This window comes from Typopeltis vanoorti, chromosome 24, assembly GCF_054136105.1.
Source record: "Typopeltis vanoorti isolate ZY-2024b chromosome 24, IOZ_Tvanoo_1.0, whole genome shotgun sequence".
NCBI classification, from domain to species: domain Eukaryota; kingdom Metazoa; phylum Arthropoda; class Arachnida; order Uropygi; family Thelyphonidae; genus Typopeltis; species Typopeltis vanoorti.
In genome coordinates, this window is record NC_143572.1 from 71,138,903 (window position 1) to 71,165,340 (window position 26,438).

General features: G+C 35.1%; 1 protein-coding gene across 2 annotated transcripts in view; it reads right to left on the minus strand.

The window, feature by feature from the left end:
• eIF4EHP (eukaryotic translation initiation factor 4E homologous protein) overlaps positions 1-26,438 on the minus strand; it is a 120,110-nt gene that overhangs the window by 59,171 nt on the left and 34,501 nt on the right. For both annotated transcript variants that reach the window (XM_090413882.1, XM_090413880.1), the window contains exons 3-4: positions 23,544-23,681; positions 10,610-10,714 (exon numbers count right to left, since the gene is read on the minus strand). In XM_090413882.1, the coding sequence (XP_090270008.1) occupies positions 10,610-10,714; positions 23,544-23,681 (243 nt within the window). The remainder of the gene's footprint in view (positions 1-10,609; positions 10,715-23,543; positions 23,682-26,438) is intronic.

The window sequence follows — 26,438 nt, forward strand, 5'->3', positions numbered from 1 at the left end:
ACTGTTGGCTTAACCATTCCCTAATCTTCTAAACAGTGATTCCTCACATTAATAATGAATCCCAGGTACTCGCATTTACTGACTTCCTCAATTCTTTCTCCATTAAGGTACCCTTGTTTCTCAAGAGCTTCCCTGTTCGTATTTCCTTTGAGAACCATAATCTTTGTCTTGCTAGTACTGAGCTAAAGTCCTCTATTTTTACTAATCTCATTAACTTTTTCAATAATTGGTACTAGTTTTTCCTTGTCGTTATAAAGGAGTTCTGTATCACCAACATACCTCAGATTACTGATCAATCTGCCACCTATCCTAATTCCTATCTTAAGCTCATCCAATCTGAAGCCAATCAGTTAATCCAACACCTGTTCTTACTACGGCTTCTTGCTCACTGTATAAGTTACCTATCGACCTAATAGTGCATTGAGGAAAATCCATTCTTTTGATTACTTCCCACAGTTTTATATGTTGAACACAGTCATATAACAACAATATCTATACATTGCTTTTACTAATTACCGTTCTTGCAGTTGAGAATCATTGGCAAACAATCCTAATATTCCATCTCAAATCATTCCTCATATTAATAAAAATCGAACAGGCTGTAGCCAAAGCACAGAGCCTCTGTGTATAACCACTACTCGCCTGTGTTCTTTTTGACACAAATTCTACCATATCCTATACCAATGTCTGTTCATCAGCCATCCTCTTATCCATAGTATCAGTTTTATGTGCAATTTCTGTCACTCCAACTTATGGTTGGGTGGATAATTAGGAGTTTATTGGTGTAAGGACAGCAAAAGTCATACTGCTCCCAACCAAAGGTTACAGCAGAACTCAAGGTAATAATAAATAATAATAAAGAGATAAATTAATAAATATGATGTTATGTACAAAAAAGCAAATTTAAAAAAAATTGCTAAGTATATCTGTATTCTACTTATCTGCATATAAGTAGAATATATGTATGATTACATGTATGAATATAATCAAATGTGATGGTATAAATTAATTATTTTTATAAAGTTAAAAACTTCATGCAATTAATTTGAGTCTGATAGGATCTGCCTGAGTATAGTATATGGCTCAGCGAGCGTAGTAAAAAATTTATTCCTTTCTCGATGGGCACTCCACAAGAACATACAAATGGTGAGATATGTGTTGCATTGTTCACACACACACATGGGTCATCAGCCATCAAGTAAACAAGAATGTGTAATATGACTAACACACATGCAGAGTCTAGCAAAAACAGCTTCCACTCTTCTGGTTCTTCATTGACATGACTCAATGCTAAATTTCAGATTTAATCACATGCAATTTATTTGTCAGTACTTCCCTCCATAACTGCTGCCACTGAGTCATCATATATGATATAAATTGTCTGTGGTCTGTACATGGAATTGACAAAAAGGACGTAGAAAATTTATCAGATGATCTAACAGCTGCATCTGCAATCTCATTTCCCTCAGTTCTAATGTGGATGAGAATCCAGCACAGCTGAACATCAAAACTAAGAACCTTTAATTTGTACAACAGTTATAAAACCTCAGGAAGGCACTAGATGTAGATTGTACACAGGAGATGAGATAGCCTGTATTGAATTCAATGAGTCTGTATAAATCATACATTTCTGGTGGTAGTTTTCTTTTATATGCACTAGCACAAGCTGAACTGCAGGCAACTTTGCTGTATAATTACTGCAATGAACTGGGATCTGATTGGGCATGACAAAGTTAAGAAATACAGCAGCACAACCAACAGAGGTCTCAGACTTTTAACCGTCAATATACATTGGAAGATAACCAAAGTGTTCTGCTTCTGTGTATACATATTAAAGAACTGCATGTGGATGGAGTATGAGACTTTCTTAGTTGGCAAAATGAGAAGTTATAAGATGGAATGTAAACCCACCATGGAGGAATGCTGTTATGTTTGGAGCTCCAGAAATACAACTTACATCTACTAGCCAGAAAAAAAGTTTACTCACCTAAGGTATCAGTCGTCATCATCAGTTAGATGATGATGACAAAACAAAGGAATACATTCTTTAATTATTCATATATATTACACGTAATTATAGAGAAATGGCTTTCTTTTAAGAATTATCCATTTAACAGGGAAAACAAATGATAAAATTCACAAAACCAAGAAAGTAGGTAGCATTCAACGTGGAGCGAGACTCACTTTTCACAATGCACTCAGTCACAGCAATCTAGTCTGCTGTGACTAGATTTTTTTTTTTTTTTGAATAACAATATTAAAAAGAATTTGCATTATAAAATTTTCATGCATTTAATTACACTGAACTAATTCATGTTGTGAGCTGTGAAAATCAGTTGAGGACAATACTATATTACAATTGCATCCCTACTTAAGGGATAAAGGTGTTCGAAGAATAAGATATATATGGCTGTATTGCAGTATTTAATGAGATTGTGACAATTTTAATTTTGCAACAAAACCTGTTTCACTTTCTTAATTTTGTATATATATAAAATAGACAACTAAGATTTTTTTTTTTTTTAAAGTTGGCTCCTCACTATTGCTGCGTGTTTCAAAGTTTATGTGACTCAATGTGTTTGGAGAAAAAGGCCAGTCAACTATGACTCTTGAGGTACCAAACATTGAGAGTACCAAAAGATCATTTAATATATTTAAATATAATTTATATTGTTACTTCTGTTTAACTAATATACTGGATCTTCTATGATAAAAAATCATATCTAATATTAAAAATGAGAATTGCGATAAGACTAGTGCCTGTCTACATCATCCAGCACCTGCACAAAGAAGTTGTTAAAGTTCATAAGGACTTAAATGATCTTGTTAGATATTTAAATGCATTTAAACAACAAACTGACTTCTTAAATCTAACTTCAACAATGGATTACCAACAGGAATGAAAATTTATATAAAAACAAAATCCTAAGCCCAGCTTCATATTTTGAGCAAACAACGGAATTCGTTTTATTTTATTATTGTTATTATTTATTTATTTTGTTTAGAGAAATGAAGTTCATGACCAGAAAGACTGTTAGTCATTTATGAACACTCCTAAAATAAGTCTCTGAACAGTTTTATTGTGTAATGAATAATGGATTGCCACAAGGGTCAGTTCTGACTCCCCTCCTTTTTGATTTATACATTGCAGATCTGCCTAATACAGCCTCCAAGAAATTTTGCTACGCTTATGAAATTGCTCTAGCCACTAGATATACCAATTTTATTACAATGGAAGATACACTAACAAATGACCTTGCAGTCCTAGATTGTTCAAGTGGAAGCATGAAACTTCTGTTTCATGCTTCCACCTGAACAATAACCAGGCTGACAAAGAAATCATGGTCTACTTCAACCACAAACTGCTAAGCTACAACAGATTCCTGAAATATCTGAGTGTCACTTTGGACAGAACTCTATCTTTTAAACCACATCTCATTAACACAGAATCCAAGCTAAAAACACAAAACAATGTACTGCAAAAACTATACGGAACAACTTGGGGTGCCTCAGCAACTGCTCTTGGTCTTGTTTACTCTGCAGCTGAATACTGTTCACTGTATGGCTGAAAACAGCACAAAGTGTATTTGGCTGATGCTCAGCTTAACACCATTATGCGCCTTATTTCTGGAACTGTGAAATCAACTCCAACCTACTGGCTCTCAGTGCAAAGCAACATCCCACTGCCACACATCTGCAGATCCAACTTTCTTCTATATAAATAGAGCAAATTCATGGAAATCCAAAATCTTTCAATCCATGAAGACATTCCACCCCTAGAAATAAACAGGCTAAAGTCAAGGGACCCTTCAATCTTAATAGCGAAAAATCTTGCAGAGACAAGTTTCACCATGAAAAGAAAAGTGAAAGGAGTGAAAAGAGTCCTGTGTAACACTTCAACAGGGGACATCCATGAATTAGTGGATCCAACACAGATGCCTTCGAGTTTTGACCTACCTTGGAAAATTTGGTGTACCCTCAACCAAATCCACACCAATCATGGCAGATGTGCAGACCACCTTTACAAATGGGGCATGATTGCCTCACCCAGGTGCGATTATGGATCACCCTGCCAGAAAATTAATCATATTACAGTAGAAAGTGCCCAACATGCATACGATGGAAACCTGTTGGACTTCATCCATGCTACAAGTGCAGTTAACTGGATAATCAACCTAGACATACAGTTGTAGCCTATTCTTGAGTGTCTCTTTTATGACTGTACTGTGTCTTATTATTGTACATATGTCTATTATTATTATTATCTGAGACCTCCAGGGAGTCAAGGACTCATCGAGGGAGGCTGTATATTATCCAACCCAGCTATCATACCTTCCCTTAAACTCATTTACACTAGATGCACTCACTATCCCTAAGAGCAAATTATTCCACTCACTCACTGTTCTCTGAAAAACTTAGTTCTCACCTCTTTCTTGACTGTGAACAAACTTAACTTCCATGGATGTCCTGTGTTCTCTCCTCACTCTCCATATAATGAAAAATTTCATCATTTGAAATGCTATAACACCCATTCAAAAGTTTATAGACCTCTATCACATCACCCCTCTTTCTCCTGTTAACCAGAGTCTGCAATCCATATACTTGCAATCTGTCCTCATAATCTAAATCCCATAATCCAGATATAATCTTTGTAACTCTTCTTTGCACCCTTTTCACAGCTTCTTTATCCCCTTGGAACCTGGGAGACCAAATCTGCACACAGTAATCCAGGTGTCGTCTTATCAAAGCCTTATAAAGAGGCAAAATTACTTCCTTATCCTTACATGTCAGGGTTCACTTCAACAAAGCAATTATCCTCTGAGTTGTACTTGCAACTTTTGCTATGTGACCTTTAAACTTTAAATTCTTATCCACCAAGATCCCATGCCTCTTCAGTTTCTTGTAGCATAACGCTGCCAATATAATATGCCACTGGAACTCTAATCATGCCAAAGTGCATAACTTTGCACTTACCACCATTAAACTGACAGCCATTTTCATTTGCCCAGATTTCCAGTCTATTCAAATCATTTTGTAATTGCTAGATATCAGTAGCATCCCTGATTTGCCCTGCCTATCTTTGCATCAAAATATTCTGGAGGTTGTTGAAGAAGCTTAGGAATGGAGGAAAGAGTGCTGTAAAAGGAATTAGAGATGATAAAGGTGACATGAAAACAGGAGAAAAAGACATCCTTGAAGTATGGAGTAATTACTTTGAAAAACTGCTAAATGAAACAAGCAGTGATGACAGCACAGTGATAAAAAACACTGAACAGGCATGCAGTCAAGAATACATATCCATACTTGAAGTAGAAAAAGCCATCAAAGGCTTGAAATGTGGAAAGGCAGCAGGAGTAGATGATATTCGACCAGAAATGCTGAAGTATGGTGGTATAAGAGTCTTACAGTGGCTGCACTGCATAGTTCAGAAAGCCTGGACAGAGGGACGAATTCCCGATGACTGGAGTAGAGCTCTCATAGTACCCATATATAAAAAGGGAAATAAAACAATGTGAGAATTACAGAGGTATTTCCCTACTGAGTGTTCCTGGCAAGATCTATGCAAGTATACTTGAGAAACGGTTGAGAAGAATTGTGGAAGAAAAGCTTGGTGAAGAACAAGCTGGATTCAGGCCAAATAGAGGCTGTCAGGATCAGATCTTCACTTTACGACAAATAGTCGAGAAAGCATGGGAATATAACAAAGATCCGTATTTAAGTTTTGTCGATTTGGAAAAGGCATATGACAAGGTGCCAAGAGAGAAGCTATTCAATACGCTGCAGTTATATGGTGTCAATGGGGCATTATATCAAGCAATACTTAGTCTTTATTTGAGTTGTAAGTCAGCAGTTAGAATTGAAGGAAGTACAGGAAGATGGTTTAATGTTAAATCTGGTGTGAGACAAGGATGTACATTATCCCCTCTGTTATTCATTATCTATATGGATCACATTATGAAGGAATGTGGTATTAAACCTGATATCAAAATTGGAGATGTTAATGTCAGCTCTTTCTTTATGCGGATGATGTTATACTTCTAAATAAATCCGCTCCAAGTCTGCAAGACTCTCTGACTAAATTGAATAGCTGTTGTAATAGATATGGTATGAAGGTCAGCAATAAAAAGACAAAGACAATGAAAATAGGCAGAATCATTGAAAATGTCAACTGTGTTGTGAATGGAGAACCTGTGGAACAAGTAAAACATTTCAGCTACTTAGGCACGATTTTTACTGAAGATGGTAAATTAAATATAGAAATAGACAACAGAATTAGCAAAGCTGGTATGGTGGGAAGTCAATTGAATAAATTCATATGGAATAAGAAAGAAATTAGTCGGAACACTAAATTAGCTGTATACAAGACAGTGTTCAAACCAGTTTTAACTTATGGATCTGAGAGCTGGGTCAGAAGTAAAACACTTGACCAAAGACTAGAGACCGCAGATATGAGAGTCCTGAAAAAGATTAGAGGCGTGAACAGATGGCATCAATGGCAATATCATATTAAAAACGAGGATATTACGAAAGAACTTGACATTATCAGCATCCAGGAATGCGTTAGCAGAGCTAATCTCAGGTGGTATGGTCACTTAAATAGAATGGGAGAGGAAAGATTAGCAAAACAAGTGTTCTCTGCCAGGTTGGCAGGAAAACGACCCAGAGGAAGACCAAGATATAGGTGGATTGATACGGTACAAAGTGCCTTAGACGATAGAAATATAAGATCTGATAATGTTGGAGTCTTGACAAGTAACAGACTGACTTGGAGGAAAATTGTAGGTAGGAAGTTAGTAATGAAATAAATTTTTCATGTAGTACTGTCATATCCTGTACACCCCTTGAGTGTACATGGCAGGAATTTGATGATGATGATGATCTTTGCATCATCAGCAAACAACTGCAAATCTGATGATAAACCCTGCTTGATGTCATTAATGTATAGATGGAACAATAATGGCCCAAGGACTGAACCCTGAGGTACATCACTGGTTACCTTAAATCTGGCAGATTCACACCCACTGTATACCACTTTTTGATATCTGTCTGTCAACCATCCCCTGATCCAAGTCAATAGATTATATTCCAATCCCATATTCTCCAGTTTACGCAACAGCCTATCGTGTGATATCCTATATCAAATGCCTTAGAAAAATCCCACATTATCATAATGTATCCATTCCCTTTATCCAACTCGGCTGTAACATTGTTATAAAACATGAGCAAATTGCTAAAACATGATCTTCCATTAGTAAACCCATGCTGTTCCCTGCAGAGTATAGCATTCTTGTCTACCCATTTCTCTATGAGCATTCTTACCAACTTCTTTAAAATCTTCCCTATCACACAAGAGATACTAATAGGTCGGTAGTTAGAAACATCAGTTTTTGCACCACCCTTGTGCAATGGAACTATTATACATTCCTTCCATTCCTGTGGTATCATTCCTGAGCTGAGACTCAAGTTATACAAATGTGCGAAAGGCCTAGCCAATTCAGCAATTATGTTCATATATATTAAGGATTAATGTGATGTAACTTTTCATGTGTGAGCCATATGCTAAATAAATAAATAGCATAATGACAATAACGAGAAGCTTTCCATACATCCTGCAGAAGCAATGAGCAAGAATGAGACTCTTGAAAGCATGTCCAGGCTAACAGAAGTAACAGAGTACAAAAGAAGTAACATTGCAATACCTGTAGTCATAGGGAGAATGATGATACATTTACTAATCTTTAAAAGGTACCTGTGGCATGACTATAAACAACAAAATTACACGACAACCACAGTAATTAACTTTAATGAAACGAAAGTACAGATATTTCATAGTGAAAATAACAGTACATCAACAGTGCATAGAAACAAGCAAATCAAAGAAACAGGAATACAAGGTACATACAATAATTGGTTTACCAATTAAAAACTATTGCCACATGCTAGAAATATATATAATAATAAATAATATTATTAAAACTATTTTTGGTGGTTACATAAAATGAGAATCTCCCAAACTTTTGGGAGAGAGAGACAATCGTTCCGATTCAGATTTGGCCAATGTAAAAGGGCTTCTCAACTTTCTTTGAAAAGGCGTTCATATTGAAAACTGCTTCTATGGAGAAAACGAGCTTCATCCCACTGGATACTGTGTTCAGTGTCAATACTATGTTGTGCCAGACGAGGCTTTTGAGGTTTCATGTATTAAATATAATACTGATGTTCATTAATTCTTTTTTTCCACAGAACGGCCTGTCTGCCCAAAGTATGTCAGATTACATTCACAAGGTGTCTATCATCTGGTAAACACCAGCTAATGATAGTTATCAGCCTTTTCTTTTTCCATGGTGAATTGAGTGCATGAATGAAGGCTATTGATATGTTGTAGGAAAGTGTTAAGTTCATTTTCAGAAGGCCAAACAGCAAAAGCATCAACATAATGAAACCAATGAGAGGGTTGGGAATGAATGGATGAGAACAAGGTATCTTCCAGATGGTTCAAAAAAATAGTTGGCCAAAGGTGGAGATAGAGGGCTACCCATGACAGTGCCTTCAACCTGTCTATATCTATAGATAGTTTTTCCAGCAGAAATATTCATTGGTTTCATTATGTTGATGATGTATTTGCTGTTTGGCCTCATTCTGAAAATGAACTTAACACTCTAATATGATGGATCAAAAGCTTTTAATTCACCATGGATAAAGAAAAGACTTGGTAGTTTACTCTTCTTCCTTTAATTAATAGAGCACATGTGTGCTCTATTAATTAAAGGGAGAGGTGCACATAATGTGTGCTCTTCTCCCTCAAGCTTAGAACAAGAACTTCTCACTATCAAAACTTTAATGGAATTTAATGGTTACAACCCTAATCAAATCCAGCAAATAATTGACTCCTATGTTCCAACACCTCAAGATTCTTCAACAGACTCCAGGCTTCCAATCCCTTATATTTCTGGTATCTCTAAACTGATTGGTAGAATTTTGAAAAAATACCACCTTATTCCCATATATTTTCCTATCAACAAAATTTCTCATTTGTTGCCATCTACAAAAGACAAACTGTCACTTCTATCATTAGCTGGTTGTTTACCAGATACCTTGTGAATGTAATCTGACATACTTTGATCAGACAGGCCATTCTGTTGAAAAAAGAATTAATGAACATCAATATTATATTGAATACATGAAACCTCAGACGTCTGATCTGGCACAACATAGTATTGACACTAAACACAATATCCAGTGAGATGAAGCTCGTCTTCTCCATAGAAGCAGTTTTAAATATGAACGCCTTTTCTAAGAAAGTTGCAAAGCCCTTTTACATTGGTCAAATCTGAATCATTGTCTCTTTCCCCCCCCCACCCCAAAAGTTTGGGAGATTCTCATTTTATGTAACTTCGAAAAATAGTTTTAATAATATTATATATTAACATATTAATTTCTAGCATTGGCAACCATTTTTAATTGGTAAACCAATTGTTGTATGGACCTTGTATTCCTGTTTCTTTGATTTGCTTATTTCTGTGCAATGATGATGATGATGTACTGTTATTTTCAGTATGAAATATCTGTACTTTCATTTCATTAAAGTTAATTACTGTGGTTATCGTGTAATTTTGTTGTTTAATATATTTGCTGATTTTGTTGCTTATGAGACAGCAGAGCAGTGACAGAACATCATGTCAAGAAAATTTTGTCTTGAATTTTACATTAGGAAGAGAGCGAGAAAGAGAATAAAACACACTCCTTGTTGACTGGATCTTATGAAAAACTTGGATAAAAGAAAGTAAAAATTGGCCTGTTTTCCATACCTAACTGCAAGATTTCCAAAAATTTTCAGAAATCAAACTTAAGGGTAGGTACTTGTTGGCCACATTAATAAATTAAGAAAACATTAAAGGATGAATCAACATCACCCAGTAAAACAGACTAGAAGGCCAAATCAATCAAAAATACTGCTGAAATCGTTTTTTTGGAACAGCTAAATTATAAAGATCTGGTTGATCAATTTATAACAATGTATCACAAGACAGTGGCTAGGATGTTACTCTGGATTTACTTCCAATCTCATCCAGGTGTCTTTTCTAAAAACGTTAGTGCACAATGAGAGAATCAACGGTTCTACCGAGCATCATGATAACAGAATAAACAGAGAAAACAGAAAGCTAAAATAAAGGAAGAAAAATGTTTTTTTTTTCTTTTCCCAAAATATGTAAAGGTGCTTACAAGAGGAAAAACAGAAAAAAAGTGCTTATAAGCACCTTTTTATACTGTACTATTCCTGTACTTTTGTAAACATTTAATTTTATAAAACAATTTATTTTTTCAACTGACAATTATATACAGTATTTTATTTATTTTTCTAATTTTTATCATTGAACAATAATAGTCCTTGATCCTATTTACAAAAATCCTTCTGTTAGTGAACATTATTCCTTACTTATCCTTTAGAAATCTGTTTTCTAATAAATGCAATTTAATACTGAGAAATTAACAATCTTGCCTTTTTTTGTTCAAGTAATAAATTTATTTCTGCCAAAGATGCAAAAGTTACATTACAAATGATCATTTTTATATAAAAAATTCATTAAAATAAACATGCTGTGATTACCTCCCACATTGGTTTAATGCCGTATTTAAAGAGATGAAAATCAATTTGGCCAGAGAGTTCAACAGGCTTTAACATATGACTATAAAGAGCCCAAAATTTTTCCACCTTAAAAAAAAAAAAATAATAATACTAATATACTCACAAATGAACATAATATTGCAATTCAATCATTTTATTAAAGTTTAATTAGTACAATTAGAAGTTTCAAAAATAATTGCATAAAACAAACTGTAGTCAATGATAGCACTTAGATGTTACTAAAATCATAAGTACAATACTAGATTATGATTGATGATGATGACTGTGAGCAAATGTATGGGAATGTGTGTAAATTATAATCATTATGGCTTTTTCCTCATTACAACCATGATCTCGTTACTTCCATGCTCATTATAATAAAGTTCGACTATATATATTTAGATCATACTTTCATGAACATTTATAAGGAATGCCTATGTCACTGAGTGGCACCACTTGTCAAAACAGCCTCAGTGACTAGAGAAACCTCATTTCCTTCTTTTCTCAAACAACTATGCCACTAGTATTAGGGTTCAGAGCTTCCAGAACTGAAGTACTATGACAGTTAAAAATTTGTACAGTTTACAAAAGAAAAAAAAATTATATATTGACATAACTGTATATAAAAATCAACAAAAGCCATAGATCAGTGAAAAACCATTTTTGATCTAATTTAAAAAAAAAAATAAATAAATAAAAGAATCCGAAGAGCCACACCTCAAGCTGGAAGGAGGAGGAAGGAGGGAGGTGCGGTTTTTTTAAATAAATGGAATAGAGTGGGAAGGTGTTTTATTTAAAAAATATTTTTTTGAAATATTATTTATTAATACTGAAAAAAAGATAAACATCCAACGAGGTATGAATTAATGTGACTTTTTTGGCACTGAACTTCTTGAGTGGGTCTCTCAACATCAGGCGAGTAAGCCATAATTTTCATCTTTAACCACCTAATTGGACATATGGATAAAAAATATAAGCTTCGCATCCATGTTATTTCAATAGCATCCAAACATTATATTAACTTCGTGGACACTTCACAACCATGTAATTATTGACGTGTAAACACTTCAAGGCTGGTTTGGGGGATTACATATGTTGAGAGGCATGCATTGTCAGGCTGTTTCTTGATTTATTTTTGATAAAGTTGCTCCAAAGAAATACATCAAACCAAAAACTCAGAGAAGTTCAAACACAAATATTTTCAAATTTATATACATGTCCAGTAAGCTACTCCATTCATCGAACACATGGATATTATTTTGTTCCGCTTTTAACTATTTTATACTTACCACCGGCACAACAATCAATCTTCAAAATCTTGCAATACGTGTGCTTTACTCACAATGTACAGGCAAACTGAACTTGTAATAGGCTAAAAGTTAAAGAGCCGCAGTTACATGTTCAAAGAGCCTATGTGGAGGAGAAATTTTTACTAGGACTTTTTCATTGAAGGAGAGTTATCCAGTTTTATACAGAGAAATAGCAAGAGTGATTACTCTTGGTTCCTCCAGCAAAACATGTTCAAGCAAAAATACATTTAATTGGAGTTATGGAGCAGTCTCTCATGATAAGATGATAAGTCCTAGAACTCAACAGAGGTACCAACTCTCAAAATCTGCAATTCCTTCTATTCTACTGATCCACTCATTCAAACCATCATCTTCCTTTTCGGTTTATACCAAAGCATGAAATAGCTGAAAGCGAATTACCAACACATCCAAAACTGACTTTGAAAAAGAAACCATCAGGAAACCTGCATCATATTCAAATGGAAGTCATGCTTTCTAATCTCTTGCCAAAGCCACTGGTAATAATTTTTGTTCAACCACCCACCTTCCATAGAACACTTCTGCACTCTGATAGTTCTAATGCATCGTTACCTACATAAAATGACAATATCCTACCTTTTTTTTTTACTTCTCTAATGCTTACACTGACAATCTTGGAAAATATAATCTACCATTCCAAATACACAACATTCACCTCTTTGATGATACCAGTCTCCTAGTCCTAATGCTGTTTCTCCAATTTTCGCAAGGTTTGTACTCAACTTGACTCCCGTTCTATGCCACTTTTTTTTATTCTCTCCTATTCTGCTGACATTCATCATGCAGACTGGAATTTAGCCCAAATTCAACCTATTTCTGAGAAATGGGGGAAAATAAAAATAAGTAAATTAATGTCTAATGTAAAACAACATATTCAAAAAAAAAGAGAGAGCAACACTGTACTATATATAAATTACATTTAATGATCAAATGTGTTTGTATAAATTAATGCATTGTAAAAAAGTTAAAAACTTATTGAAATTTGTATGAGTGACAAAATATGAGTATTTTACTAATCTGGCTTGGCCAAATTAGTAAAAAATCGCATTCCTCTTTTGTACTGGCATCCACCAGAACATAGCAGATAGTAACAAGAGAGTTATGTTGTTTGCAAACAGATAAGTCATGAGTTCTCAATAGATAAGAATGTAAGATGACTGTGCCTAGCAAGAAAACATGTTCCTCTCTCTCTCTCTCTCACCTGTTTCTGTGTAGACAAGACAGAAATTCTTAATTTAATTGTAGGTTTAATTTCATGCAATCTATTAGCGTTTCTTGCCAAGATGACTGCTACTGATTAACTTTGCTCTTATTCGTACTGGTATCCACATCCACCAGAACATGGCAGATAGTAACATGAGTGTTATGTTGTTTACAAATAGATAAGTCATAAGTCCTCAATAGATAAGAATGTAAGACGACTGTGCCTAGCAAGAAAACATGTTCCTCTCTCTCTTACACCTGTTTCTGTGTAGACAAGACTGCAAATGCTTAATTTAATTGTAAGTTTAATTTCATGCAATCTATTGGCGTTTCTTGCCAAGATGACTGCTACTGATTAATTTTGCTCTCATTGTCTGTAGTATGTAAAGCAGAAGGAAAGTATGAGCTGACCTAGCAGCTACATCTGCAGTCTCATTTCCCTCGATTCCAATGTGGGTAGGAATTAGGCATCTGAACATTAAAATTAAGGATCGTCATTCAATTTATTATAAATGTAAAACATCGTAAAGCACTGGATGTGGATTGTACACAGGAGAGGAGATGACCCATAAAGAACTCAATAAGTCTGTATAAATCCCTATATAGTTATAGCACTCAAGTGGAATCTGACTGGAACAGAACAGCCAACAGATGTCTCAGACCTCCAACCATCAGTATTGACAGGCAAGAAACCAGAGTACATTACTCTGTATGTATTAAATATCTTCAGGTAGACTGATATGGTATAAGCAACTTCCTTGAATGATACAGCAAGAGGCTGACTGATGCAAACCTCCCATGCAGAAAAAAAAAAAAAATGTACTGTGAAGATACATTGATTCCAACAGCTTCTATAATCTCTTTCACTTGCATATCAAATGGGCAAATGACAGTTCGATGTGTGTAATAAACTTCCCAATGTAGGGGGGGGGGGCATGCTAGTCTGCCTAGGAAAACTATTTTTAGGGCATAATTAAGAGACAACTGCTTCTGTCAAAGTGAGTATGGGTTCATTCACTTTGTCATAAGATGATTTAGAGAAGCATGAGCAGCTGGTGTCCATCTCTTCCTTTTGGAAAATTGTTTAATACATCATCTGATATGTCATGCTCAGTTCTTATGTTAAATTTAGATTCAGTCAGTGGTTACAGATATCTATTTTTTCTGTGGAAGTGCTGGAAGGTTTTTCTTTGTTTTGATCTTTTTTGACAAGTGCATTCTCATTTAGTGAAAACATTATAGTTCTTTCATTTGTAACACCGTAACTGGGCGACATATGCTGAAATTATCAGATGGAAGAGTAAACAAATAGGTTTGTGTAGCTCTTGATATTTTCTTAAATATCATCATCTCAGCATAAGAGAATTTCAGGCAGTTGTAATGCAGTAAATAGTTTCCTCTTTGTATCTCTTTTGCATCCTTTGGAATGTACTGGCTATTCACATAACTTCATGTTCAATAGGATCCAACCATCACAAGGTGCTTTCTTTCTCTCCCTCTCTCACACATACACACAAAAAGCATAAATTTGTGACCAATAATCATGCTTTGAGCAAACAAGTGCATGATAAGTGAAGTAAGGAACATCAATCAGCATGCCATTCTGTAGAGGATGCATTTGACTTTCTCTTAGGAAAAATACGTGTAAAGAATGAAAGTTTTCTGTCAAAAATGAGTCCTAAGAACTTGGTCTTTGTTGCGAATGGGATAATAGTTTGTCTCATTTTTAACTCTGGATCAAGTCAGACTTTTTTCTGCTGAAAACCTGAATCCAGAAACACATATGATCAATTACTTGATCAACTGAAGTTGCTCTTCAATAACCCTCATGTTACATGAATGTAGAAAATTGTAGTCATCAACACATATAAAGCACTGTGCGTTGTGGGAAGAAGTTGTTCAGTGGCTGAATTTACTTTGACAGCAAAGAGTGTTGTACTTAATACAGAGCCCTAGGGAACATTCTCTTCTTGGCAGTATGGCTGGGGATAATGTGCTTCCCACTCAATTGGTAAATTCAGCTAGAGAAAAGTTTTTAATAAAAACAGGAATATGTCTCCTGAGACCTAGATTATATAGGTCTTTTAATACAACCTATCTCAAGTCTGTCATAAACTTTTTCCATGTGTACAAAAAAAATATAATAAAATAACAAATACATAATCACAATTAAGGGATGCACCATCTCTGATAGATATTTCAAAATAGACTAAATGGTCCAATGTTGATCAGTATCTATGAAAGCCACACTGTGTGTTATAAAAGAGTTCACTGTTTTCTAAATGTTACTTCTTAATAACAAGCAAAAATTGTATCCATTATTAAGAAGAGGTGGTTGTTGTCAAGGATAATACTCAGCAATCAAGCTTAGCCATATATTGGCATCACCTCAGAGTATTATGTCTATTAAAAAGCTTATAATAAGTATGGATGGAGCAGCTGCAACATAATGTTATCCAGAGCACAGTGATAAAGAGATGGAACACACTGTAATAAGAATCACACTGAGAATAAAATGGCAAGCGTACAGAGTGGTGTTAAGTGGAATGTGCAGAAAAGGGATATTATTGTCCAGAAGGATAGTGACTCCATCCATGAGCGAGTCATCTCCATTTGTCTCTACAAATAGTGAAATGTCAGAAAGTAGGATCCCTTACTGGGTTTTAAATATGTCTCCTGCAGACAGAAACAGATAGTGAAATGTCAGAAAGTAGGATCCCTTACTGGGTTTTAAATATGTCTCCTGCAGACAGAAACAGATAGGTTTATGTTTCTACATATGGACCTTGATATCATTCATATTTTCATGGAATCCACAAAAATATCACTACAAGAATTTTCTATTCCTTTGCCTTTATAGAGTTATCTAATTTTCAAGAAATTGAGGGCTTACCACTCTCTGGATATATTTATCAAATGATCTGGGAAGCTAGTGTCTATCTCTTCCTTTGGAAAAATGTTTAATATATTCAGGATACCTTTTTGCAATCCAGATGCAAAAAGGTAAGTGAAAGGAAATGATTGTCTTGATCAGCACAAATGATTTGAAAAGCAAGAAGTAGTCTATAAAGAAAGATGTAAAGGAGTTGTTAGAAGAGGCAAAACTAGAGTAAGAAAGTGAAGATTGTAAGTCTCCTACCATGCTATGATAAAAGCACACTGAGAAGAAGGGCAGTAATAGCCAATGAGTCTATATCATTGTACAAATCAAAATTTGACAGAAATTTTGATTTGTACAATGCTGATGGACTGCATCTAAATGGTTTTGGTGTTGAGTGTCTAGAGAAAGCTTTGTTAACTGAGCATGCTAAGTCTATCTCTTCCTTTGGAAAAATGTTTAATATATTCAGGATACCTTTTTGCAATCCAGATGCAAAAAGGTAAGTGAAAGGAAATGATTGTCTTGATCAGCACAAATGATTTGAAAAGCAAGAAGTAGTCTATAAAGAAAGATGTAAAGGAGTTGTTAGAAGAGGCAAAACTAGAGTAAGAAAGTGAAGATTGTAAGTCTCCTACCATGCTATGATAAAAGCACACTGAGAAGAAGGGCAGTAATAGCCAATGAGTCTATATCGTTGTACAAATCAAAATTTGACAGAAATTTTGATTTGTACAATGCTGATGGACTGCATCTAAATGGTTTTGGTGTTGAGTGTCTAGAGAAAGCTTTGTTAACTGAGCATGCTAAAGTGTAAATTCAGAGAAACTTAAGGAATTAGGGTGGAATCAAATAAGTTTGTGTAAAGGCATTCACAAAGCGAGTGAGTGTTAGAATGACCAAGTGAGGAAGCTAGTCTCTCAAGCAAAAATATTGAATAGGTTAGTCAATTCAGAAAGTAAAGTTGTGGGGGGGGGGGGCTAAAAGGATACTGTAGTTTTTACATACTTTATGTAAATTAGAACAAATGGGAATGGACATGACACTGGTTATGTGGATAAGAGGGTGGCTGCTGGACAGATATCAAAAACTGGTATACAGAGAGGCAGAATCGAGGCAAAAACAGGTGACGAGTGGTGTGCCACAAGGTTTGGTGTTGGGACCATTGCTGTTTAATTTGTACATAAATGATATAGAAAATAACCCGAAAGGAAATATCGACTTGTTTGCTGATGATGCAAAATTACAGTAATAGTTAATAAAGGCGATGTGGAGATGACTTAGGGCATTTTAGGATAAACAGATTACAAGTTGTGTATCACATCGATAGCAATGTACTCCAGGAAATAGATGAAGCTAGAGATTTAGGGGTATGGTAGACAGAATTCAAGTTTAAGATCTAATTAATACTTGTTTTCTCTCTTTTTCCAACATAGATGGCATCTAATTAGGACTTCAGTTCCTTGTGTTGTCCATTACAACAACTTTTTTAAACTAGTCTCACTGTTATGCCAAATTATTGTTGTTTTGTGTACTGTGACAAACTGTTCTTGTGCTCTGAAGATACTGGATACAATGCCAGTGAAATAACAGCTAATAATCTAATAAATATTATTTTCTTATCATTCTGTGTTATAATCATTACCGTGAAAATAAATTAACATGTACTTCAACACATAAGCCTTTCCACGTGTTAGAGATAAGGAAGTTGTTATTCCTCTTTATAAGGCCTTGATACATCTGGATTACTGTGCTCAAGTCTGGTCAAGAGTTTTTTTGGAGATGAGGAAGTGGTGGAGAAAATTCAGAGTCAGGTGATCAAAATAGTGAGTGGTTTGTGGAATGATTCCTATACAGATAGACTGAAGCTATGTGGATTTCAGAAATTTTTTAAGTGATAACTGAAACTGCTACATTATTATTGCTATAATTTATTCAGGGATTGAGCAAATTGTTATATTAGATTGTCATTATTACAATACAATATTTTTATATTGTATTATTATACAGGGTGTTCGGGATAAATTTGACAGTTTCGTAAGGAAAAAGAAAATCTTCTTTGTATCTATTAAATTTAATGAATTGACAAAAAAACATTACAGGCAGAGTTAATTACAATACTATCAACAAGATTTACTCAAAATAACCACCATTAGCATCGATCACAGCTTCAATTCTGCTTCGGAACCTCGAACAAGCTGATGCTACAGTCTCCCTGAGAAGGGCCACAAAAACTGTTTTAATTTTATCCATTAACTGGGCTTTTGTATTACTGGAAGTGCGATTGGTGTCTTTTTCAACTGCGCCCCATACAAAATAATCCATGGGGTTAAGGTCTGGGGAGTTTGGAGGCCAAACATTTGGACTGGTGAAGTCGTAGAAATTTTCAGACAACCATTTTTGACTTTTCCCAGAGGTGTGGCAAGGGGCCGAATCCTGCTGCCATACATACGGCCTACCATTGGCTACCCTTGTTATCCAGGGCTTGACTACAGTTAGCAACTCCACGAACAAAGCCCGAATTCCAATGCCAGGGTTCTTCAACACCTGTTCCTGCAGATTTGCGAGGAATTCTGCCTGTACGAACGCAATCAGATCGTCTGCTAGGGATCTTTCTTCTTGCTACATCCTCGTAGTCACCATTGCAAGTCTCTAGTTCATGCCTGATTGTTTTTACTGTATTCAGGGAGCATTGGGCAGCAGTCGTAATATCCTTATTTTGATGGCGGGCACGAATCATCATGATACAAGTTATTCTCTTCCATGATTCAGGTGGGTTCCAGCTATCCATCCTTTCTGACATCTTGTATATGAATGAAGAAGGGTCCAAACTTTTAAATGAAGAGAAGTGTGTGTTAATACATGTAACTTACGGAAAAATATAATTAATTATAAATATGTCAAATTTATCCCGAACACCCTGTATTCATTTCTGCTTTTCCCCCTTTGGCACACTGCATACAACTGACAGGTTAGTTACAAAAGATATAATGGTAGAGTTCTACTGTTGCATAAGACTATTTCCAGAAACAGTTGAAGCCCTCCAGAATAAAATTGACCTGTATTCATTTCTGCTTTTCCCCCTTTGGCACACTGCATACAACTGACAGGTTAGTTACAAAAGATATAATGGTAGAGTTCTACTGTTGCATAAGACTATTTCCAGAAACAGTTGAAGCCCTCCAGAATAAAATTGACAAAGCAAATGAAATTACTATCCACAAGCTTTTGCACACTGCCTTAATAAAATGACCAGCACTATAGTAAGTATTGTTTCTTGTGATATACCTTAATTTTTCATTTGACTTTTCAGTATTACATTTAGTAACTGTGTGTCTGTCTGTGTGTGTGTGTGTGTGTAATTCATTTAATCGTTAATAAATTAACTTTTACATTCTTACTAAGCATAGATATTTTATAGAAAATCCTTGACATAGAAACGTATACAGGCAGATCAAATAAGATTGTTTTCATCAAAGTTATTATCTGTCCTAGATAGATAATTTTGCTAGCCAGGGAATATAATTTCCACTTTATCAAATTCTGAAGGTAACAAATCCCACTGCAGCATGGATGTTAAGAAACTCTTAAGGGAACAATTTTTAACTAGCTTACAAGGGACAATTTTTATCTTGGTTACTGGAGACCTGATGTATGCAAACCATGTTTAGTCTCTAGAGTACTTTATGGATCAATTATAGTCAAACACCACAGAAAAAGACCAAATTTGCAGATCGAATGAAGTGATAAGAAAGGACACTTAATGAAAGAGAAAACTTATCAGCAATTGATTTTTATATTTTATTTTTTGTTTATTTATAATTTAACCAACATTTGTCATCCTTTCCCTCTCCCCAACAAACTAACTACACTCGGGTCTCTTTTTATGTGGATTTGAAGTTATGCGGTGCATAACTTCAAAACTTATGTATAGTATGCCCACAGATACAAGCTCTTTCGACACTTCTGGGTATGTCAACAGAAGGAGAATCCATTGTGATAATAGGGTAATCCAGCGCTTCACAAACTTTTCCTATGACAGAACACTTCACAAATCCTGAAATTTTCATGGAACACCTTGGTTATTTTGTAATGTATTAATTAATAATTAATTGTTAATTTAGCTGATTTTTATTTTTAATTAACAATTGGGCATTAATTATTAATTAATTAAACATCAATTAAACATAAACATCATTAAATTAATTTGTGCTGATTTTCATTAACATATCCCATTCTGATCACCAAAAATTTATAATATTATTATAAGTACTTACGAGTGAATGCAGACTTTCTCCTGTGTGCTGGTAGTTTTCCACTACTTTAGTACATCCTGGAGATAGCTTTGCAGGCTTGTGGTGGATGAATCAGTATCTGTTGCATCACAAACAACTTCAATAAGAGATTCTTAACACCAAAATTAATCAAAGTCCCTTATCTCTTATTCATATTAAAATTTAAATCTGTAGGCCTATTACTTTTAAAAAATCACGGCACTACGGTTTCGAAACTTGTGAAGAAAGTATTCAGCATTACTAGATCTGAGAACCAGATACAGACTACCTTGATCTTCAATTTCAGTGTAAAAATTTTCTTTATACTTCCTCGCTGATTGGTCACTAACATTTGCAACACAGATGTTATTTCATTCAGTTTTGAGAACAGAGGATACACCACACATTGTTGTAATCAGCTTGCAGGCAATTTTTATGATTGGTCATAAACAGTGGTATTCCCGTTCCCAAATGTTGAAAGGTTTCTATGTGTGAAAATTAACGATTATTCATGAATACTTTCACGCTTAAAAACACACAGCTTGGTCACTAACATTTGCTACACAGATGTTATTTAGACGTTCTGGGTCTGAGCTTTTCAACATATTCACGAATGTTATTCTCCTCAGAATATTTCCACTATAACATATTTATTCATGAAAAATGCTTAGAAAACTAATATGACAAATTCCAGGAGAATGTCTAGCGGAACACAGTTTGGGAAACCCTGGGGTAATCAATCCGTATTGTGGGATGAGTTGTTTATTATTACATGGCAGAAAATTAACTTCTCTTTTATGATCATTGTAGTTTTTAAAGTGGTAACTATTTTACCTGTATAACAGTTGGAAAATTTTACCTATAAAGTACGTGATTTCGGGTGTTGTTGACCAATTTGTTCATCGCCGTTGTACATAAAAATGAACAGCGTGTTGCAGCACATTCTGGCGTAACGTGAAAGCAGTGAGTGTTCGTGAAGTTTAATTTTGCATGTGAGTAAGTGTTTGTCTTTTTATTATCGAAAGTCTAAATTTTGCTAATTGTTATTTTAAAGATTTAATTTGGCCCAATGGAGAAAAAAAAGCACCAAAGAAAAGCAATTTCTTTGGAAATGGAAACTGCAATTTTAGATCGCTTAGCAAAAGGAGAGGATCTACAGCAATTGGTAAACATTTTAATTTAGGCGAATCTACTATAAGAGCAATTAAAAAGAATGAAGTTGCAATAAGAAAATCTGTCATTTCTGGCACAAAACTAAGTGCCAAATTATCACTGTACTCAAGAGATGTGTTATTAGAAAAAACAGAACGAGCGCTCGTAATTTGGATTGAAGAATTAACTCAAAGAAGAATTCCTATAAGTGGTTATTTAATTAAAACAAAAAGTACTTTGGTTTTATGAACAGATGAAGCAATTGGAGCCGTCTACTTCCACTTCCCAGGCAGATAAAGAATTTTCGGCTAGCAAAGGATGGTTAACCGGGTTTTTAAAAAGGAATGCACTTCATAACATGAAGATTACAGGCGAGGTTGCAGCAGCAGATGAAGCAGCCAAAAATTTTCAAGAGAAGTTAGCCAAAATTATTGAAGATGGTGGATATTGTCCTGATCAAGTGTTTGGTGAAACAGGATTGTTTTGGAAGAAAATGCCTAGTCGAACTTACATCGCACAGTCTGAGAAAAAAGCAAGATTATTATTTTGTAGCAATGCATCAGGAGATCGAATGTTGAAACCCCTCCTAGTAAATCGATTTCTAAGACCATGTGTTCTAAAAGGGGAAAGATCTAAAACAGCGGTCGGTAATACAAAGGCCTTGGTAACAACTGTATTTACTGAATGGTTCAATAATTGCTTTGTACCAGAAGTAGAAACATATATGAAGCTCTCGATTTTAAAGTTTTATTAATTGTTGACAATGCACCAAGTCATCCGCATTTAGAACATCTAAATGTGGAGGTAGTGTTTTTTCCACCCAATACAACAAACATTATTCAGCAATTAGATCAAGGCATAATTGCTACTTTTAAAAAAATTTATATTGGATAAACTAGAAAATGAATCATTAACAGTAACTGACATTTGGAAAAAATTTTCTATTTTGGACTGCTTAAATCAGGTTGCATCTGTTATCGCTGAAATAAGACCACAAACTTTAAATGTCTGCTGGAAAGCAGCTTGGTCTGGATGTGTTGCAAACAGTGCAACCATGCAAACATCTACATTATCAGTTGAAATTGGTAGAGAAGGTTTTGATACATTTGGCCAGGACGATGTAGACGAATTGCTTGTGGATAATGCCTTAAGTGATGATGATATTATTGGCTATCGATTAACTTCAGATATCGTTGAAGATCCAGAAAACGACAGTGAAGTGGAAGAAAAACCTGTCCCCCCTCACTGCAAATATAATTCGAGAAAGTCTTGAACTGTGCAATAAATTGGAAAATCATTTTCTTGTTAATGACACAAATTCTGAACGAGCCTTTAAATTCCAATGTGAGCTGAAGAACTGTATGTCTGGATATCGCGAGCTGTATAAAAAATGAGTGAAATCATCATTGCAAAGTTTAATTACTGATTACATTGTCAGAAGAAAAAAATTAGCACAGAATGAGGGTGAAGTTAATTCTGTTTATGAAGAACCATTGCCTTTACCATACAGATCTGATGCGCTGACTATCTCTTGTGGTAATGAAAGTGATTCTGCACCAGTTCGCAAACGTTGCCGAACATTGTCTAATAGCGATAATAATTCTGATGACAAAATGTAAAAAAAAAAAAAATTGTTACTTCTCAATAAAATTAAATGAATAAAGCTTTAAAACAAACTTAGGCATTCTTATTTTTCTGAATTTTCATAAACTTTTTTATGCGATTTTAGGTTTATTTTAATTCATTGCTTCGGTTTTATGAAGTATTAGAAAATTATGGAACATATCCCTAATTTTTCAATATAAGTTAGACCTTTTTTGTGCAATTTTTTATATGCGGTTTTCTGTGGAATGTATCTACCGCATAAAAAGAGACCCGACTGTATATATTTAGCATATTAAAATTTTGATGTGTACATCTCATGGTCATTTGGAGGGGAGACAAAGGGGAAAAGAAATCCAAAAAAAATACCTATTATATAATGACAGGCATTTTTACCATTGGAGAAAAAAAGTTGAAATGTGTAAATATTATGCAATTTAAAAAATAACTAAGAATTATACTATAATTGTCTTACTTACTGTATTAAATGTACCAATTAATTTCAAATTCTGATCATATGGCTGAGTAGTTGCCTGTTTATTATGAGTTTTAATGGAATACCAAAATGCATAACTAAATTGCAGCTTATGTTCTTCTGGAGGTAGTTCTTTTGTCTGCTAAAAAAAAAAAAGAGTTTCATTTAAAAACAAAGTACTCAAGAAAAGCAAGTGAAAATAAGCAATGAATTTGCACTGTCTCAAATTTAAAATAATTTCAACCATAATCATTACTCTTTACATTAAATTTTCAGTACATGGAAATCAATACAATGTTTGGAATAATAATATTTATAAATGATGATGCACACTTATCTTTCTATACCAGTGGCTCCCAATCACTGGTCCATGAAATTATGAGATGAGCAACCATGAGAACATTTGTTCTGTATCATAAAAATGTAATAATGCAACTGCTGAACATTAAAGTGGAAGAGAGTAGGTGGTACCACCAGCATTTCTTTCATCATCACTACATGATTCATATCATCATTTATTTATAATTTTACAATTATAAATAGGGAAAGTTGGTCGATTAGTAGAGCCTCTGCTACTAATGGCTCACGCAAAAAGTTAAGCAAGTTTGAGCACAGTCGGTAGTTGAAACGGATTCAATCGTTCGATGCTGTTGGCACACTCTCCCTCGATGAGTCTTTGGACTCCCTGGAGGTGTCACATAATAATAATAATAAAACAAATAAGTAGTCTGTGTACACTAAGATAGGACTTGGGGGTTGTTATGACGTGAAGGAAAAGCAGGCTTTTATGTCATATGCTAATTGATGGATCTCTGATGCAGAGAGTTGGGGAAAACGGGGAGAATATTGCTGATGTATTTCCAATATGGAGTTCGGGGTCTGCCTCTTTTTCTTTTTCCATCTGTAGGGGAGTAGAGGACCAGAGCATCAAAGGGTACAGAGGGTGGATGTCTAAGTTGGCAGCCGCACCATTTTATTTGGTTTCTTTGAACAGTGCTGACTAGAGGATCTTGATGGGTTTTATCTAATATAGTAGAGTTGGGAATGTGGTCTTCCCAGGATACTTCGACAAGTAGTTCCAAAGCTATTTATAATAATGGTCGCTGCTTTTGTTGAGATGTTCCAGGTCTAGGAGCTGTACAGAAAGATAGACTGGCTGGTGCACTTGTAAAGACGAATCTTCGTCTCCTTTGAGATGAGGCTCGACTTCCATACTTGATTAAGACTTCTGTGGAACTGCAGTGCTTTCTGTTTTCTTGTTTTAATGTCTGTTAAGGAATCTGAGATGTGTGATCCAAGGTATACAAGGTCCTCTACTTCTTCGAGGTGATCATTTTGATTTATACAGATGTGCCCATCTATCAAAAGATATTTTAATATCTTTGATTTTTGGGAGTTTATTTTTAGTCCAAATATTTCTGTGGTTCTCCTAAGGCTGTTGAAGTGGTTTTGAGCATCTGTAATGTTGGAGTCAATGAGGACTATATCATCTGCAAAGCTCAGGTCTTCAAGGTGCATCTGTATATATGGGTCTTTGATAAGGATTCCAGATTTAACTTGCATTAATTTAAAAATATAGTCAATCACTATGATGAAGAGATATGGGGCCAGAGTGTCTCCCTGTAGGACTCCTGTGGTGATGGGAAAACTGTCTGTTTTGTCTCCATTAACTAGTACGGTGGCTTGATATCCCTGGTAGGGTGCAGTCGGTAGTTGAAACGGATTCAATCGTTCGATGCTGTTGGCACACTCTCCCTCGATGAGTCTTTGGACTCCCTGGAGGTGTCACATAATAATAATAATAAAACAAATAAGTAGTCTGTGTACACTAAGATAGGACTTGGGGGTTGTTATGACGTGAAGGAAAAGCAGGCTTTTATGTCATATGCTAATTGATGGATCTCTGATGCAGAGAGTTGGGGAAAACGGGGAGAATATTGCTGATGTATTTCCAATATGGAGTTCGGGGTCTGCCTCTTTTTCTTTTTCCATCTGTAGGGGAGTAGAGGACCAGAGCATCAAAGGGTACAGAGGGTGGATGTCTAAGTTGGCAGCCGCACCATTTTATTTGGTTTCTTTGAACAGTGCTGACTAGAGGATCTTGATGGGTTTTATCTAATATAGTAGAGTTGGGAATGTGGTCTTCCCAGGATACTTCGACAAGTAGTTCCAAAGCTATTTATAATAATGGTCGCTGCTTTTGTTGAGATGTTCCAGGTCTAGGAGCTGTACAGAAAGATAGACTGGCTGGTGCACTTGTAAAGACGAATCTTCGTCTCCTTTGAGATGAGGCTCGACTTCCATACTTGATTAAGACTTCTGTGGAACTGCAGTGCTTTCTGTTTTCTTGTTTTAATGTCTGTTAAGGAATCTGAGATGTGTGATCCAAGGTATACAAGGTCCTCTACTTCTTCGAGGTGATCATTTTGATTTATACAGATGTGCCCATCTATCAAAAGATATTTTAATATCTTTGATTTTTGGGAGTTTATTTTTAGTCCAAATATTTCTGTGGTTCTCCTAAGGCTGTTGAAGTGGTTTTGAGCATCTGTAATGTTGGAGTCAATGAGGACTATATCATCTGCAAAGCTCAGGTCTTCAAGGTGCATCTGTATATATGGGTCTTTGATAAGGATTCCAGATTTAACTTGCATTAATTTAAAAATATAGTCAATCACTATGATGAAGAGATATGGGGCCAGAGTGTCTCCCTGTAGGACTCCTGTGGTGATGGGAAAACTGTCTGTTTTGTCTCCATTAACTAGTACGGTGGCTTGATATCCCTGGTAGGGTGCCTTGATTGCCCTGATAAGTTTAGGTGGAATGCCATAAAGTTTGAGCATTTCCCATAGTCGTTCCCTTTCAACAGAATCAAATGCTTTAGTAAAATCAATAAAGT